Source organism: Battus philenor, unplaced genomic scaffold, assembly GCF_028537555.1.
Source record: "Battus philenor isolate CCGP_79_NKW_IND1 unplaced genomic scaffold, ilBatPhil1.0.hap1 SCAF_23, whole genome shotgun sequence".
NCBI classification, from domain to species: Eukaryota; Metazoa; Arthropoda; class Insecta; order Lepidoptera; family Papilionidae; genus Battus; species Battus philenor.
This window is the reverse complement of record NW_027181686.1, coordinates 6,707,702-6,723,755: the sequence shown is the minus strand read 5'-3', so window position 1 is coordinate 6,723,755 and position 16,054 is coordinate 6,707,702. Positions and strand designations below refer to the sequence as shown.

Sequence of the window (16,054 nt, the reverse complement as noted above, 5' to 3'; positions counted from 1 at the left end):
ATTGTAAAAGTGTTCTTTCACATTTTTACATTTATAATTAATAACATGTGTCTGGTCCAAATTAGAACTTGAAACAGTACGATAGAAAATCCTATAGGGTTAAAATTTTGAACTTAAATAAAATGAATCTCGAATATTTGTATCAATTCTTTATTATAAGTGAAACATTACAACTTAGGCTTTCAATTTATAATATCTGACAGCTTTTCCGTTCCATTTGTTGGTTGTCAGCGTCTGAAAATATAATAGAGTAATCTTAACGGTTACGAATAATTAAATACTAAAAGTACGGTTGAAAAAAGACGAATTTTTAACAAATTATACCGTTACAATATATATATATTACTTCTTTATATATATATTACTTCACACACTTGATATTTCGAGTATTTAATACTGGCAATATGACTTATGAGTGATGTGTTAGAAGCATCTTTAAATTTAATATCTATTGTTGTTGGCCGATGTCTATGCGAAAAAAAAATTGGCTTTATTTTACTATAAATTTCCGTGTAAATCTCAATCATTATTCTTCAGTATTTTGTAATACAATTTCACACAAATTCTATTAAATTGTAACAAATTAATTATAAAAAAAAACATCTCACCGTTATTAACTTATCGTCGAAATACTCCCTTTTGTACGTTACATCGCAGCCGTGCGGGAATTTTTGCACTTGATTAAGGGTGTTCCCGTCAAGCGTAAATGTTGTCTTAGCCTGAAATCATTGAAAGGTTTGTTTAATGTAAATATATTATTTAATTAATTTGTACGGCGCATAGTAATAAAGATAAACTGAGGGCTCTTAAGCGTACATTGTTGGCTTTTTGTTCTACGATGTTGTAAAATTTATTCACAAATTGTTTGAAATAAACAAAACATTAAAAATAAAACGATCAATAATATAAGAATAAAGATACTCACAACGTGTTTCGGAGATAACTTTTCGTCAAATTCCTCTCCGATCTTAAAAGAGACCTGTTTGTTCTCCCCAGGGCAGAGAGCCGACAATGTATATACATTACCGTTTTTCTCCACTTTATGTATAGGTTTGAACTGCGACTTGTAAAACGCAGCGCGTTCTGTTGGTAAACATGTTTATGGAATGTTATGGATATATGTTAGTGTATATGTATGTTTTATACCCGTTATTTATAGTTCTACTGTTTTCTTTACTAATTTACATCTATCCATATATTTTCAAGCGTGAACAATGAAGAATATTGATATATTTTGTAGAGGAATTACGAGTAGTTACTTTTTTAATCTAGACCTATCTATGTGCAAGCGTCGCTCCGTAAAATGTTTTGCCCTGTCGTATCCAGTTCACGATGCGACAACGATAGTGTTGTTTAGTGTTATACTGCGTAATTGCATCGAGAACTCTTCCACGTCACAAATGAGACTGATTTGGCATTAGCATTGGTTTCATGGCCCCTGTCAATATCTTAGATTTCGCTCATTGCCACGGTGATTTTATAATTTTCTCTACTTGCTAGTGACGATTTTTAACTAAGTCATGTCTATCTTAGAGCGGTGTAGTAAAGATGTAGTTGGAGAGTACTGGTACCACACATTAAATATTTGAACGGGTTACTGAAATAAACATCTACCGAGCTTCCTATCACTTTGCTCGCAAATAAACCATCTGTCTCAATACCGTTACAAATTGTATGCATCAGCATATGTGTGACGTCACTTTAGAGTAGAATAAAAAATAAATAATTACGAATTTTCAAAATAATTACGAGTCACAATCGCGATTACTATGTTGTCATGTGTGATAAAAATAAAGCATTACACATGACATCTTTATCACGAATTCACACGTATACTATTTAAAATTAGATAAAATGCATCTTCGTGACAATACCTACCAGACGCTCGGTATAAATACAAATTTTCTTTGCGCTTTCACCAGTTGTGCGGCAATTGAAGATTCAGCAAGAACGATTTTAAAAAATGGCTTTTTTGGGAAAATCTTACGTACATGAGAAAGATGAAAATTTCGAAGATTTCATCGAGAATTTAGGTAAATTTTAAAAAGTTTTTAACGGGTTTTTGATTTAAGATAATTAGCTCTGTGGGTTTATTTTATCTTTTAAAAGAAACTTAAAGTATTCAGACTATATTTAAACGTTGCGTGTAAATTCATTTTTCATCAATAGTTTAGCTACTAATATTATTGTATAAACTTTTTCCTTTTTATAAACTTTTTTAAATTGTTTAAACGTTGTGTTTTTGACGCAGAGTCTATTATGTTATCTACTAGAGTATTTGCTACCTTGGAACTTTCTAGTGCTTTGGAATAAATTATGTTGTAAATGCTTTTATTTTTTTCTTAAAATTGTATATCTAGACGTTACTTGTAAAATATTTATTGAAGATAATTCGACCGTTTCGAATTTTACATTCAGTATTTGTTTCAGGTATGCCAATAGAACGCGCTGCATTTTATAAGTCGAAGTTCCAACCCGTACATAAAGTGGAAAGAAACGGAGACGTGTTCACGTTGTCCGCCGTGTGCCCTGATGAGACCAAACAGGTCTCTTTTAAGATCGGAGAGGAGTTTGAAGAAAAGATATCTCCGATACACGTTGTAAGAGTCTACATTTTGCATTGAAAACGAATGCAGTAGGCTTGTGACTAGAGACTTCGAGTTCTAATTATTACCAAACATCATATAACTGAACTTACACTTATTTCAGGCCAAGACAATATTTACTCTTGACGGGAACACCCTTAATCAAGTGCAAAAATTCCCGCACGGCTACGATGTCACGTACAAGAGAGAGTACTTTGATGATAAGTTAATAACGGTGAGATGTTTTCGTAAATAAAAAATATATTTCAATTTGAACGAATTTGTGTAAAGTTGTGTTAATGAAAACAGTACAGATTATTGACAGCTGTAGCGTTCATTCGATCGTCTTTTATTGACAGTAAAATTTAAGATATCCATTGTGACAAACGGTTTGTACACATCAACATGATTAGACGATGCGATGTCGTAAAATCTCTATTATTTTTTCAGACGCTGACAACCAACAAATGGAACGGAAAAGCTGTGAGATATTATAAATTGAAAGCCTAAGTTGTAGTGTGCAACCAATGTCAATAATAAAGTGATTAAATAAATATTCGGTAGCCGTTTCATTGAAATTTACAAACTGAACCCCATTCGGTATACTGTCCTATTGTTTTTATTTCTAATCGGAATGGCTGTACATGTGTAATAAATTTTATATGTATTAGTGTAAAAGATTACTATATACGAGATATATTTAAGTTAATATAACGACGATAAGCTTGCTACTTTAAAAGCGATATTTTGTTTGGGAACGTTATTGATTCTGAATGCACATGGCATGCACTTGTCAGTACTTTTAGGTTTCCTTATTCTGCCTTACACACTCGTATAGAAGTAGACTATCTAATCTACTGGACATGCAGCAGTTACTACACTCTTACTCTTTTGAAACAAATTATTGTGCTATGGTATTTTTTAGGCTGAATTTTACACAAAACATTGTCACACTGACTTACTTAAATGTTTTAATTAAGAAAAAAATATGATAAAATCAACAAATCACTAATAATGATAAATAATACATACTGTAGATTGGAGCCAAAAATATTTATGGCATTTCACTAGACAATCTTTGCGTAAGGAAATTTATTGGATGGAATACGATAAGCACTTGGTGTCCTAAAACCTCACGACGCCCAATCAATTTACGATCATGACCATGGACTTCTTGCACTCATCCGCTTTTTAGAACCGATTTTCGTAAAACATGAAATCAGCTCATGGGGACACTTCCCATAGACAAAAGATGTGCTTACTGCGTTCGAGAATTCTCCTCTTTGCAGAATCTAAGACTTGTTTAAATAACTGAAAACGTATCGAACATTACAGAGAATGATGGAGGAATTCGCATTCTAATTATATATCTCTAGAGCGAGTGAGAAATTGTCTAACTGAATTCCATGCTTTGTTCATAATTATTTATGTATTACTAGTAAATAAATAAATAAACTGGTATAAAATTAAGTGTTTGTAGGTCTCTGTGATAATATTACAAATCAGACTATAGTTGTGTGTAAATTACCTAGAGTAATAGAGCCACCCATTGTCTTTTTTTATGTTATTGTATTACATATTGCTGTAAAGACTATGATATTAATAAATAAATAATTTAATATTTTTCAAGCAAAACATCTGTTGTTATTTTAATATATTTTTATCGACTGTTTAATACCTTGATTAATGTTACTAATCCGAGCTTTATCTGTAAGAATGTATGTATGTATGTATGTATGTATGTATGTATAAGAAGATCGGTAAATAATATCGTTTCTATCAAGATATTTTTCAGACAAAACCGATTGGTTTTTACCGCTCCGGCATTGTAAATTTGTATACTAGATGACAAAAGGTTATCGATAACGAAGGTGAACATATTGTTGATTAGAAATAAAAACTTGTTAAAAATGTAGTCGTATGGATTTAACTTGAGAAAATGACATAACTTTCCGGTCCCCCTAATATAAAAAACTTACGGTTTTTTATAATAATATTGTAAAAGTGTTCTTTCACATTTTTACATTTATTATTAATAACATGTGTCTGGTCCAAATTAGAACTTGAAACAGTACGATAGAAAATCCTATAGGGTTAAAATTTTGAACTGAAATAAAATGAATCTCGAATATTTGTATCAATTCTTTATTATAAGTGAAGCATTACAACTTAGGCTTTCAATTTATAATATCTGACAGCTTTTCCGTTCCACTTGTTGGTTGTCAGCGTCTGAAAACATTATAGAGCGTTAACACAATGTATTGGCTTAGAAACTTATCGTGATCTTAAAGATTACAAATAATTAAATACAAAAAGTACGGTTGAAAAAAGATGAATTTTTAACAGATTATACCGTTACACTATATATCACTTCACATTCTTGATATTTCGAGTATTTAACACTGGCAATATGACTTATGAGTGATGTGTTAAAGACATCTTTAAAATTAATATCTATTGTTGTTGGCCGATGTCCATGCGAAAAAAAAATTGGTTTTATTTTACGAGGAATATCCGTGTAAATCTCAATTATTATTCTTCAGTATTTTGGAACACAACTTCACACAAATTCTATTAAATGGTAACAAATTAATTATTTTAAAAAAAACATCATACCGTTATTAACTTATCGTCGAAATACTCCCTTTTGTAGATTACATCGCAGCCGTGCGGGAATTTCTGCACTTGATTAAGGGTGTTCCCGTCAAGCGTAAATGTTGTCTTAGCCTGAAATCATTGAAAGGTTTGTTTAATGTAAATATATTATTTAATTAATTTGTACGGCGCATAGTAATAAAGATAAACTGAAGGCTCTTAAGCGTACATTGTTGGCTTTTTGTTCTACGATGTTGTAAAATTTATTCACAGATTGTTTATAATAAACGTAATATTAAAAATAAAACGATCAATAACATAAGAATAAAGATACTCACAACGTGTTTCGGAGATAACTTTTCGTCAAATTCCTCTCCGATCTTGAAAGAGACCTGTTTGTTCTCCCCAGGGCAGAGAGCCGACAATGTATATACATTACCGTTTTTCTCCACTTTATGTATAGGTTTGAACTGCGACTTGTAAAACGCAGCGCGTTCTGTTGGTAAACCTGCAAAACACATTTTAATATAATATATAATAAGAGCCTTTGTCACCAAAATAAATAAAGTACACAATATTACATTTAAATCCGTTAGTTTTGCAATAATATTATCCATATAGCATGTCATTAAAATTTAAAATCATCTTCACAAGACAGAGAAATCATTTGCAAAAAACATTGAATTCATGAATTTAAAGAAGTGAACAGCAAAAGTGAGAAATTGCTTTAAAAAATATTAATAGTAAAAGATCTTCACCAATTGAAAGGAATACTTCTTCCGTCGAGCTGGGATCAACTAAGCAGAGTATTAAAATTCACCCGCAATGGGGGTTGAGAAGAGGTTCATTATGTTTGCAAAGCGAGCAAAGTTCGTCTAAATATAAAAAGTGTTTTCGAAAGACCATCAAAATATTTGTAAATTAATATTATTTATATATTTGATGTTTATTAATGCAAATATATATTATTTATACAATAAGAGTCAAAAATATTTACAGATTACCTAAATTCTCGATGAAATTTTCGAAATTTTCATCTTTCTCGTGCACATAAGATTTTCCCAAGAAGATCATTTTCAGATTTTGTTCTTACCAAAACTTGAAACGAAGTACGACAAGCGGAGATGCGCAGAGCATCGGTATTTATATGGGGTGTTCAGTACGTATTGTGGGAAAGATAAAGTATTTATAGACCAATTATCCTCATAAATAATATGTCACCGAACGACACACAATAGCAGGTCGTGCAATATTTTGATATAAATGACATTTGTTATCGCATTGATTATTCAATAATTTCAAGAAATTAATAGATGCTTACATTGTTGCGTTACCAATAAATTTATTTTAATATCACTGTTTACACAATTAATTAATTTGAATTCTTATCTCTTTCAGTGTAGCGATCGTAAGTTTGTTAGGAGTTTAGTTGCGACGGTGCATTAATTTAGTACGTTTGCTAGCAAAGGCTCCTGAAACAACTAAAGACGGAAATAGGCTTTTCCAAAAGTTTCCTAATAGAGCTGAATTTTTTTATTTTTTTTTAGTTTTGGTCCTCCTTATTTAGCACCTTTCTTTTGCTCTTACTTTGAAAGAGACAAAGACTTTGTTTTTAAATTTAATATTTTTTGGTCGTTTCTTTTGTTTTTATTCATTCTCCTTCTCCGTATATCACATATTCTTTTTTTTTCTGTCTTCGATCACAATTTTTTTCGTACTGTTTTCATTATTTTCGTTCTTCTATAGATCATCTCACTCTCTTCTCCACAATTTCCACAGTATCGCAGTTACAATTTTTCCATATTTTAATTTCTTTGGTCTATTTTATATATCACTTTTTTTATAAATTTTTTGACTTATTAAATTTTTACCCGTAATTTATTTTTGGTATACTCTGTTATATTATATATTTATTTGACTTATATTCTGATTAGATATTTACTTCGTACTCGTACCTATTTATTTCTATTTATAACCTCCTTGATTATTTCACTGCAACATCTAAAAAAATGCAGGGCGACGTTCATTGTCGCTCACCAGGACGACGTTGCCGACCTGTATCTTTCTCTCTGTTACAATTTTGAGAATCTTCCTGAGTTTTTCATATGCTGGGCAGTCGGTGGCCAGGTGCGTTACGGTCAATAAAACTGGTTGGCCTAGACCCAGCGGCTTTTGAGGACCTTGACCAGGTGTCTCCAAATCGTATGTATGGATATCCTTCGCTGCGCTAAGTCCTTGTCCTCCACTCCGGAACCTCAAGACCCCTGCGGCCATTAGTTTTAAATATACCATCGGCATATTATGTCACTCTCTAGATTAGGAATCGTTTTAAAATAATTTAAGAATTTTGAAATAAGCAGCTGTTATTTATTTCAATATTTTCTATAAAAAAAACATATCTATACCTTAGAGCTTTTAGACTAAAGTTACGGCTTACACCAGTGAAACGTGCTCTCTACCTTCGAGTTTAGATGACAAATTCTCGAGCGCTCAATGAACCATGCAGAGAGTTATGTTCGAAATTTCTCTACGAATGAAAGTGGCCTAACTTTGGTAAGATGAATTTTGTGACTAAAAGCTAGTACATTACACCGATAACAATTTTTTTCTATATAATATAGAAAATATACTTAAAAATCTTAGACAGAAATTATAAGAGAGACGCGGTGTAAAGCAAAATTCTCAGATAATGATAACAATGATTGGATTCTCGAAACAAGCTTATCTTTTCGTGAGAGGTGTAAATGAGTCAATGATAATTGTTATTATAAAAGTATTGGATTGGATCGGTAAATAAAGTGATTTATCCTTTTTATCTATAGATTTTCTTGATTTATTTTTTGATTAGAAACAATCTAACACTTTAGAATCTTGTTTCATTGTTTAATATTTATAATACTTTGTGTCTACAATGTAAAAAATAATGTTGAATAGGTATAACCGATAGTGATATTTTTCTGCGAAAGGTTTACGTTTTATGTTCAGTAAATGTTAGATATCTACGCTATGGCCTCAAAGGGTGACCTTTATATTAATCGACTTTATCAACAAAGGACTCTGTTACGGTATCATTATTTTAATGAAAATCGAAGGTAAACTTTAATGTACAACCTGGTGATGGATGTCAAGGAAATGAGCCTTGCAATAGATGGCCAATGATGTAACGTGCATTCCGGACATTGACGTACATGTTGGACACATGTAAAGAGACAGAATTTTCTACTTTATCTCTTTGACTCTCATTAACTTTTTTATTTTTTACTACGTGTATCGTAGTAAAAAATAAAACGAACCTTACGTATAATTAAATCTCATAAGATTTAAAAATTTATTTCATAAATTATAACTCCGCACAATGGCATTTATCACGCAGTACCCGCTTTGAGTTTAAAAAGGCTATGCAAAAAGGTTCCTAGAACAAAATATGAACTTTTGTTTAAAAAAAATCCGGCCTTTGTTAAGCTGTTCAAAGAAGAACCGTCTAATGCAAATTATTAATAAGAGTTTTTCTAATTAAAACGATTCTGTAACATTATTTTAACATTATTTTATTGTTGATCAAGTTATTCGTTTACAACTTGGGATCATATTTATAAAATCTGAAAACTTCGTACAATTCTATATTAAAGGATTTATTTAATAATAACAAATTATCCAACCAATCTTTTTTCTTTTGCGATATAACTCATTAAACAAGGTAATTCTTAAGAATAAACCTTAATTGATGTTTTTAGTTTCTAAGCATAAATTGTGCGAATTATATTCTTGTAAGAAAGAAAGAAAGAAAGAAAGAGGAAGAAAAAAGATAGACACGTTAGGTGGATCATATATTTGAAATAACTGGATTGAAACGAAGCTGATGCCAATAACAACGCTTAGATATAAGAACTCTAGTGAAACTTCATCGATAAATAGCCTTTACTATTACGGAATCGAGTATAACTCACTGGTGGGCAAATAAAAAATTACGACCCGATATCGTATCCATCACACATAACGAGACGATTATTAGAACAGTGTTGTGTAGGATCTCTTACGTCATGAAATAAATTATAATCTACTTGGCAAAACTCTCCGATGTAACATCATTAAATAAGTTGATAAATAAATATTTTGTTCCACTATGGCACAACTATCGAAGCCCCCGTAACCTAAAGGGTAAAACAAAGCCTGGGGTAGAGTTTTTACTCTACACATTTATCTAAGTAATTACAATGAATACTTAACAAAATGTACTTTGTAAACAGGAAAAAGGACATGTAAAATCAACGAAATTAATTTCCTTCTGAAGGGTTTTTCCTACAAAGTTCCCAAACTACATGGTCAAACTTAAAATAAATGAACAAGAGGATAAATTAATTGCTACTAGCGCTATTCTTTTATTTGTATAATTAAATATTATGAACAAATAACGTCGTATGTAACACAAAATAAATTATCAAATTTTATATTTTTATTATTGCTATGTTATTGATATTTATTATTTAAAAATATAAAACAAAGACGGGTTTGTTATAAAACTCGAGATCTGCTGAACCAATTTTCATGGTTATTGGTTCGTTGGATTTGTCTCCGCCCCGAATAGCAGAATACATCTCAAAAACAATGAAAACTCGATATGTGTAATGAATACTTAATCATTTCAATAAATGTTCATTTCTTTATTACATGTCAAACATTTGTTGTCCAATCCTGTCAAATACTGTAACAACTATTCATGTGTGCGTTCAGAAATTTATTTTGTGTAAAATGTCTCGAAAGTTCAGGTACTGTTATATTTGTTTGTTTTAGACATAATTGGTGTAAATTATTTATTAATTTAATTTTTAATTTCCGAAAATAACACCTAAGATTTATTCTACAGATTAACAAAAGTGTAAATATCTTTTTATAGGTTGTCTATGATTTTTCTTAATAAGCTATTGTCTATGTCTCGAAAATTTAGGCACTGTTATTATGTTTGGTTGTTCTATGTGGTTTTGTGCGAGTGCATATTCAGTATAACTATTAATAACAATGCCGCGTCCTGGAGGATCTAATCTTTACCAGCGGAGCCGTATCGCAATTAGGCAACGGAATATCGCGAGTCAATTATTTAACGAAGAACGAGTAATTGCACGAGAAAAAAGCCGCGTTAGTATGGAGCAAAGAAGGGCCTTAATTCGTGCTTCTCAAACACAAGAGCAAAGAGAGGCAGCCCGTGAAACGGCCAGGTTAGAAACGAGAAATCGTCGAGCTTATCGTACAGAAGAATAGAGAAATAATCTTCGAAGTGCAAGAAGAAATGGTTCAAGTATTGATTTGAATCGAGCAGCTTTTTTATATCATTGCACTATCGACTACAGCTTGCATCGTTTAGTTTGCATTGGTCCAATAGACGTTGTTTGCCAGCATTGTGGCGCATTGAAGTTTGCTGGTGAAACGCCTTGTTTGTGCTGCCTTAGTGGTAAAGTGACATTGCCATTATTGATCCCGCCACCAGAGCTATTGCGTTCCCTGCTTTATGACGAAACACTAGAATCACGACATTTTCTAGCGAACACTCAAAAATACAATGTCTGTTTCCAAATGACTTCATCTGGGGCGGAAATTATCGAAGAACACGGATATAATCCGACATTTAAGGTAATATACGTTAAAAACTATATTATCTATGATTGTAAAAAAATTCTGGAATGTAGTTTGTTAGATTTCTGTATTTGTCTCTAAAATAAAAATCGCATGATATTATTTGAAAAAAAAAGTGTTTATAAATCTAACTATAACTATGGCTTTGACTATACGGATTCAAGATCAGATTTGCACAGCATAAATTCTTGCAAATATACTTCATGGGCAATATGGAAGAGCAATTTTACCGGCGTCAAGGGATTAACACAGCTACGAAAAGAGCAATTCTCCAAGATTTGCAGCAAATGCTTCATGAACATTATGCATTGGTCAGGCTGTTCAAGACTGCTTTAGAGCGCAAGCCAAGTGATGACTATAAAGTTGGGATCAGAGCAGATAAAAGACCAGCTGGAACACTTGAACGCACATTTAATGCTCCAACAATCGATGAAGTTGCAATCCAGATTGTTGGTGAAAACTTGGAAACACGTGATATTGTACTTACACGACGCAATACTGGGCAACTACAAAGAATAAGTTAGCCATAATTTCATCTGCAAAAGTTAACCAATCCTTCGTGAGTCCAAGTGTGTGTATTTATAATAAAGTTATACAACATATCCTGGACATTCTTTTTCTTAGTTTTAAATCTCACTAGTATGGACTTATAAAAATGGCTGATATTATAAAAATATATATATGTAACATTCCTATATAGTTAATACAAAACATAAGATGATATCGCGGGAATCGAACCCGCGACCTACGATCACAAGTCTCATTCCTCTACCGTTGGGCTACCACTATTGGAAATAACAATAGACTTTTCTAATACATAAACCCAATATATCTCTGATAACCACAAATATAAATCTCTACTTGTTATTGCAGTATACAAAATGTTTCAACGATCAGTGAACCTTTTCTAGCTTTTTAAAAATTGGCAGAGATGTAGCTTCTCTTAGCAGAACAGGCACCCCATCCTACAACCGTTCAGCCTGAACAGTAACTGATTTTCCAAGAAACCGAGCTGTACGCTGGAGAATTTATCATTCCATATTTTCTAATAATCATAAACATTAAGCGTAGTGGTGCTCAAGAAGTGGAACGGTTTTTAAGATAAAAAGGTGAAGAGGAAAAGAATATCACTACAGACATTTAAAATGGGGTTTGATGTATACTGGTTTCTTTACCAGAATTCCATATCCAAATGACAGTAATGATGTAAACGTGGTATTCTACTTAGGAAAAGTAAATAAAACGGCTTTACAATATTCTATTAAAACTCTTTTATTGTCGAGTTACGCTTTGTGACTCATGCTTTAAGTTTGTAATATCTGACAGCACTGCCGTTCCATTTGTTGTTAGTCAGCGTCTGAAAAAATTAACAAACGTATGAAACATGAACATTGTTGTTATGTGTGTATGTTTAATTAAATATTATACTAATGTTACACTGTTCACCCGGTGATACGTCACTGCATCGGCCCACGATGTAATTAATAACTTCAATTTAGTCTTATAAACTGTCTGATGCCTGAATTTGTGCAACGATTGGAAAAGACTTAACGATTTCCACTAGAAACTCTTCTTGACATCTTGTGTTTCGTTTAAGAACTTACACAAACGCATTCATATTAACTTATTTATTCATAAAACATCTTACCGTTTTCAACTTATCGCCCAAGTACTCCCTTTTGTAATTTATAACGCAGCCGTTATCAAATTTTTGCTCTTGGTTAAGTGTGTTCCCATCGAGAGTAAATTTCGACCTCGCCTGAAATCATTGTATCGTCGTTATTTAGATAATAATTAAAGAATCATATTAAAAATCTAAATAAATTTTTTTATTTAATGTTCGATGACCACTCTTGAGGCCATGAGGTTAGTTCACAGCGAGAATTTCATAATTAGTTATACTGTGAGTGTGTGAATTCTCTTTACAAATTAGTTACTAATTGAAAGATTAACAAAACTCATATTCTAAATATAAAAATGCATGTCCTTACAATACGAGCGGACAATGATTCGTCAAATTCCTCCCCGATCTTGAATGAGACCGACACAGTTTCAGTCGGGCATTGGGCTGTTAGTGTGTATACGTCACCGTTTTTCTCTACTTTGTGTACTGGTTTGAAGTTCTTAAAAAATTCGGCCCGTTCTGGTGGCATACCTAAACGAAAAAAAATTACTTTTGTTAATATTTTACCTATAAAATTTTCTCGAGACATAAAATTTACGACTAGAAGTTTCTACGCAAGGCTTACCTTGGCTTAGTAACTGAAAACCGTAACACTCTTCACGTCATACTGTCAGGTGATTACTTGCCGATGCGTATAACATTTTAAGGCTCCTAATCAAAATATTTAACACAACGACTGCGTACAGTGATAGGTGAAAAATTAAATAAACGATTTTCTAATTAAAAGTACATTTTTAACGATCATTCATTTTTAGCTTATTAATTCATACCTATAAGATATACATTAATATATTATACAGAAGAAGAAAAAGAATTTATTTAGCTTATTTGGGAAATAAAAAATTAGATTACGTATTTCTGCCATGGGGAAAACAGGTATTAAATAATTCCTTTTAAATGTTAGATAAATTATAATACAAGACATTAAATAAAATTTCGATAAAAAGGATTGAGGTGAAGAAAGAAAGCCTGTCGATTTATGAATCTACTAAAAATTACAACTAGTTATAATAACTTTCATTTTTATTTATTAAGGATCAAAACATTTAAGTATATATAGTCAGAATAAATAATTTTCAACAAAATAATACTCGGCGTCTCTACACGAACAAGAACAAAACTATAAAAGTTTGGCAGTGAAATGTACAAGGAAGAAAAAAGGAATTTGAACGACAAATATTTAAAGACTAATCAAATAAATATTTGTAGAGACAAATAAATATTTGCCGCAATAAAGCAAATAATGAGGTGAGTATAAAAATGTGTCTGTTAATATAAAAATAAGAAAATACTTACCCAAACTATCAACGAATGCTCCGAAATTTTCTTCCTTTTCAAGTTCGTAGGTTTTTCCCGTGAAAGCCATTTTTAAATTATGCTGTTGCAAGTACTTCGTCCAAAACACGAATGATGTGCAGTAGCCGAAAGTCTGTATTTATAACGCTCCCAGGTTAGGTATTCCCGTAATGACATAGCTCTCTCTCTGGCCAGGGGCGCGGTGCAGTGCGCGGGTGATAACGGCGCCGAATTGCGACGGCTTTATGCAAGCGTCTTTATTAGGGACGAATATGATCGGTTTCCGGTTCATCCAACAGGGAAAACAGCCGAGTGTCTTGTACTTTTGACATCCTCAACGGTTGGACAAGGTCCGGAGACTTTTCAACACTACGTTGATTAGTCGAACGTATTCTTCTTTTATTAAGACAACCTGCAAACTGCATACTTTTCTTTATTATGCATTATTCTCATTTCTAAAATTTAGTACTTTTGCCCTCGTATCCAAAATTGTTTACGAATCATCTTGATGATCTCAAAACGAGTCCAGTAACTTCTTGTGCTTTAGCGAATGATGTCAACGAAAAAAAACTTCCTTGTATACGCCACAAATCAGGAAATGAAAAGACCCATGAAATAATAACCTCATACCTCATTTGTTAATTATACTAAAAGATCTAGTCCATTGCTACAGTTAAGAACAGAAATAACAGCATGATAGGTAGAGAAAACTAACTTAGGAATAGGATACTACCTATTATTGGAATGTTGAAATATCAGTGGGCAGGTCGCGTTACTCGCAGAATAAATGGACATCGAAGCCTAAGGAAGTGAAAGAAGAAGGTGGACGGAGTGGCATCTATTGATTGGCAAGTGTAGTGAAAGCACTATACCCATAAATAGACAGACGACCTTTGTCGTAAGTAGTCAGTGGATACGATAAAGGATAACATTATCAATTTATTCTTATAATCTTAATGAAAAACGCCTGTGCCGATATTGATACCTATTTTTAAAACATATTTCAAGATAAAAATTATTCAGCTGAGTCAACAAATGAAGTCATATTCTGTTTGCCTGCATTTAGTATTTTTTATTCCTACTTCTACTTGATATTTTTTAACGTAATAAATGCAGGATATATAGGAAGGTATATAAAGAACTTGTGTTTGCCGTTTAGTATTTTTAATACTTATTTATTTTTCCAAAGAGGAATAAAATGCCATTGTTCTTATATACTAACTTTGTCATAATATCGCCCCTTTATATAAATATCAGAAACAGCACCTATCTATATTGCAAGATTGTATGCTTTGTTTACAATATTAATAATAATTTTATATAATCGATACATATTTTTAATAAATGTAAAATGAAAAAGAAGTAAAAATAGTTTTTAATTGTTTGCAATTAAACTTCTACAATTGATACTCGTATCATAGTCGCACGCGCGAATGACATTCGTATCCCCTTTCTCTATAAATTTAGCAGCAATTTCTAGGAACTTTGGCCGATATTTAGAAAATTCCGTGGCATTTAAATGTGCACAAAAAATAACGAATAATGTAAATCCCTATTCTTAGCACAGCTGTTGTTTATCGTAGCGCTTCTGACCGTGACTAGTTTTCCTGAGAAACGCTTTATGCAAGCCATTTTCACGTATTAATGTTCGTATCGTTCGTATTAATGTTGACCGATATCTTGTTTTGCATTCTTTTGTCAATTTCTGGCTCATTGCTTGCTCGTTGAATCACATGTTTGACGTTATCGATCAGCAATTAAACTGCACGTACCAATATTAAACTGTCTCCTTAATAACGAAAATAATTCATCGTCCTGACCACTTTACACCAGTAGTTTAATATTTGATATATATATTCACCCAAATGCGGTACTATAGAATAGGGATATAATTTATCAATTTTGTTTTCGAGGTTCAGGGGTTTAATGTGCTTCCATTTTGCTAAGGAACTCATAGTAAATTTATTAATCTGAAACGTATTAATCTACATTTACATGTAATATTTATTAAAAAAAAAAAACATTAGAAATCATAGGCCAGCGTATTGAGAAGTTGAAGTGCAGGAGAAAGGCCACATAGCGCGCACAATAAATAGCCGCTGAAGCCTTAAGCTTCTAGAAGAGAGACCTCGGACTGACAAATACAGCGTAGTACACAAGCAAGGTGAGCAGACGAACTTGTTAAGGTAGTAGACTCACGCTAGGCGCGAGCCGCCTACAGTCGGTTCTATCAGAAATGAATGGAAGGAGCCTATGTTGAATACAA

General features: G+C 32.2%; 3 protein-coding genes across 3 annotated transcripts; 1 reads left to right on the top strand and 2 right to left on the bottom strand.

Annotated features, from left to right (window-relative positions):
• Nucleotides 1-147: 147 nt before the first annotated feature.
• On the bottom strand, nt 148-6,294 carry LOC137924379 (fatty acid-binding protein 1-like). Its single transcript, XM_068767774.1, has 6 exons — nt 6,185-6,294; nt 5,519-5,688; nt 5,202-5,312; nt 926-1,093; nt 609-719; nt 148-234 (listed from the first exon to the last, which is right to left on the bottom strand). Exons 1-6 carry the CDS (start codon nt 6,252-6,254, stop codon nt 175-177), a joined length of 690 nt encoding a protein of 229 aa, XP_068623875.1. The 5' UTR covers nt 6,255-6,294; the 3' UTR covers nt 148-174.
• Nucleotides 1,919-3,143, top strand: LOC137924114 (fatty acid-binding protein 1-like). The gene is made up of 4 exons (XM_068767441.1): nt 1,919-2,033; nt 2,431-2,600; nt 2,710-2,820; nt 3,036-3,143. The coding sequence occupies exons 1-4, from the start codon at nt 1,964-1,966 to the stop codon at nt 3,093-3,095; spliced, it is 411 nt and encodes a 136-aa protein (XP_068623542.1). The 5' UTR covers nt 1,919-1,963; the 3' UTR covers nt 3,096-3,143.
• A 5,770-nt stretch (nt 6,295-12,064) lies between the features above and the next one.
• Nucleotides 12,065-13,916, bottom strand: LOC137924098 (fatty acid-binding protein 2-like). Its single transcript, XM_068767421.1, has 4 exons — nt 13,789-13,916; nt 12,800-12,963; nt 12,457-12,567; nt 12,065-12,165 (listed from the first exon to the last, which is right to left on the bottom strand). Exons 1-4 carry the CDS (start codon nt 13,856-13,858, stop codon nt 12,106-12,108), a joined length of 405 nt encoding a protein of 134 aa, XP_068623522.1. The 5' UTR covers nt 13,859-13,916; the 3' UTR covers nt 12,065-12,105.
• Nucleotides 13,917-16,054: the final 2,138 nt, after the last annotated feature.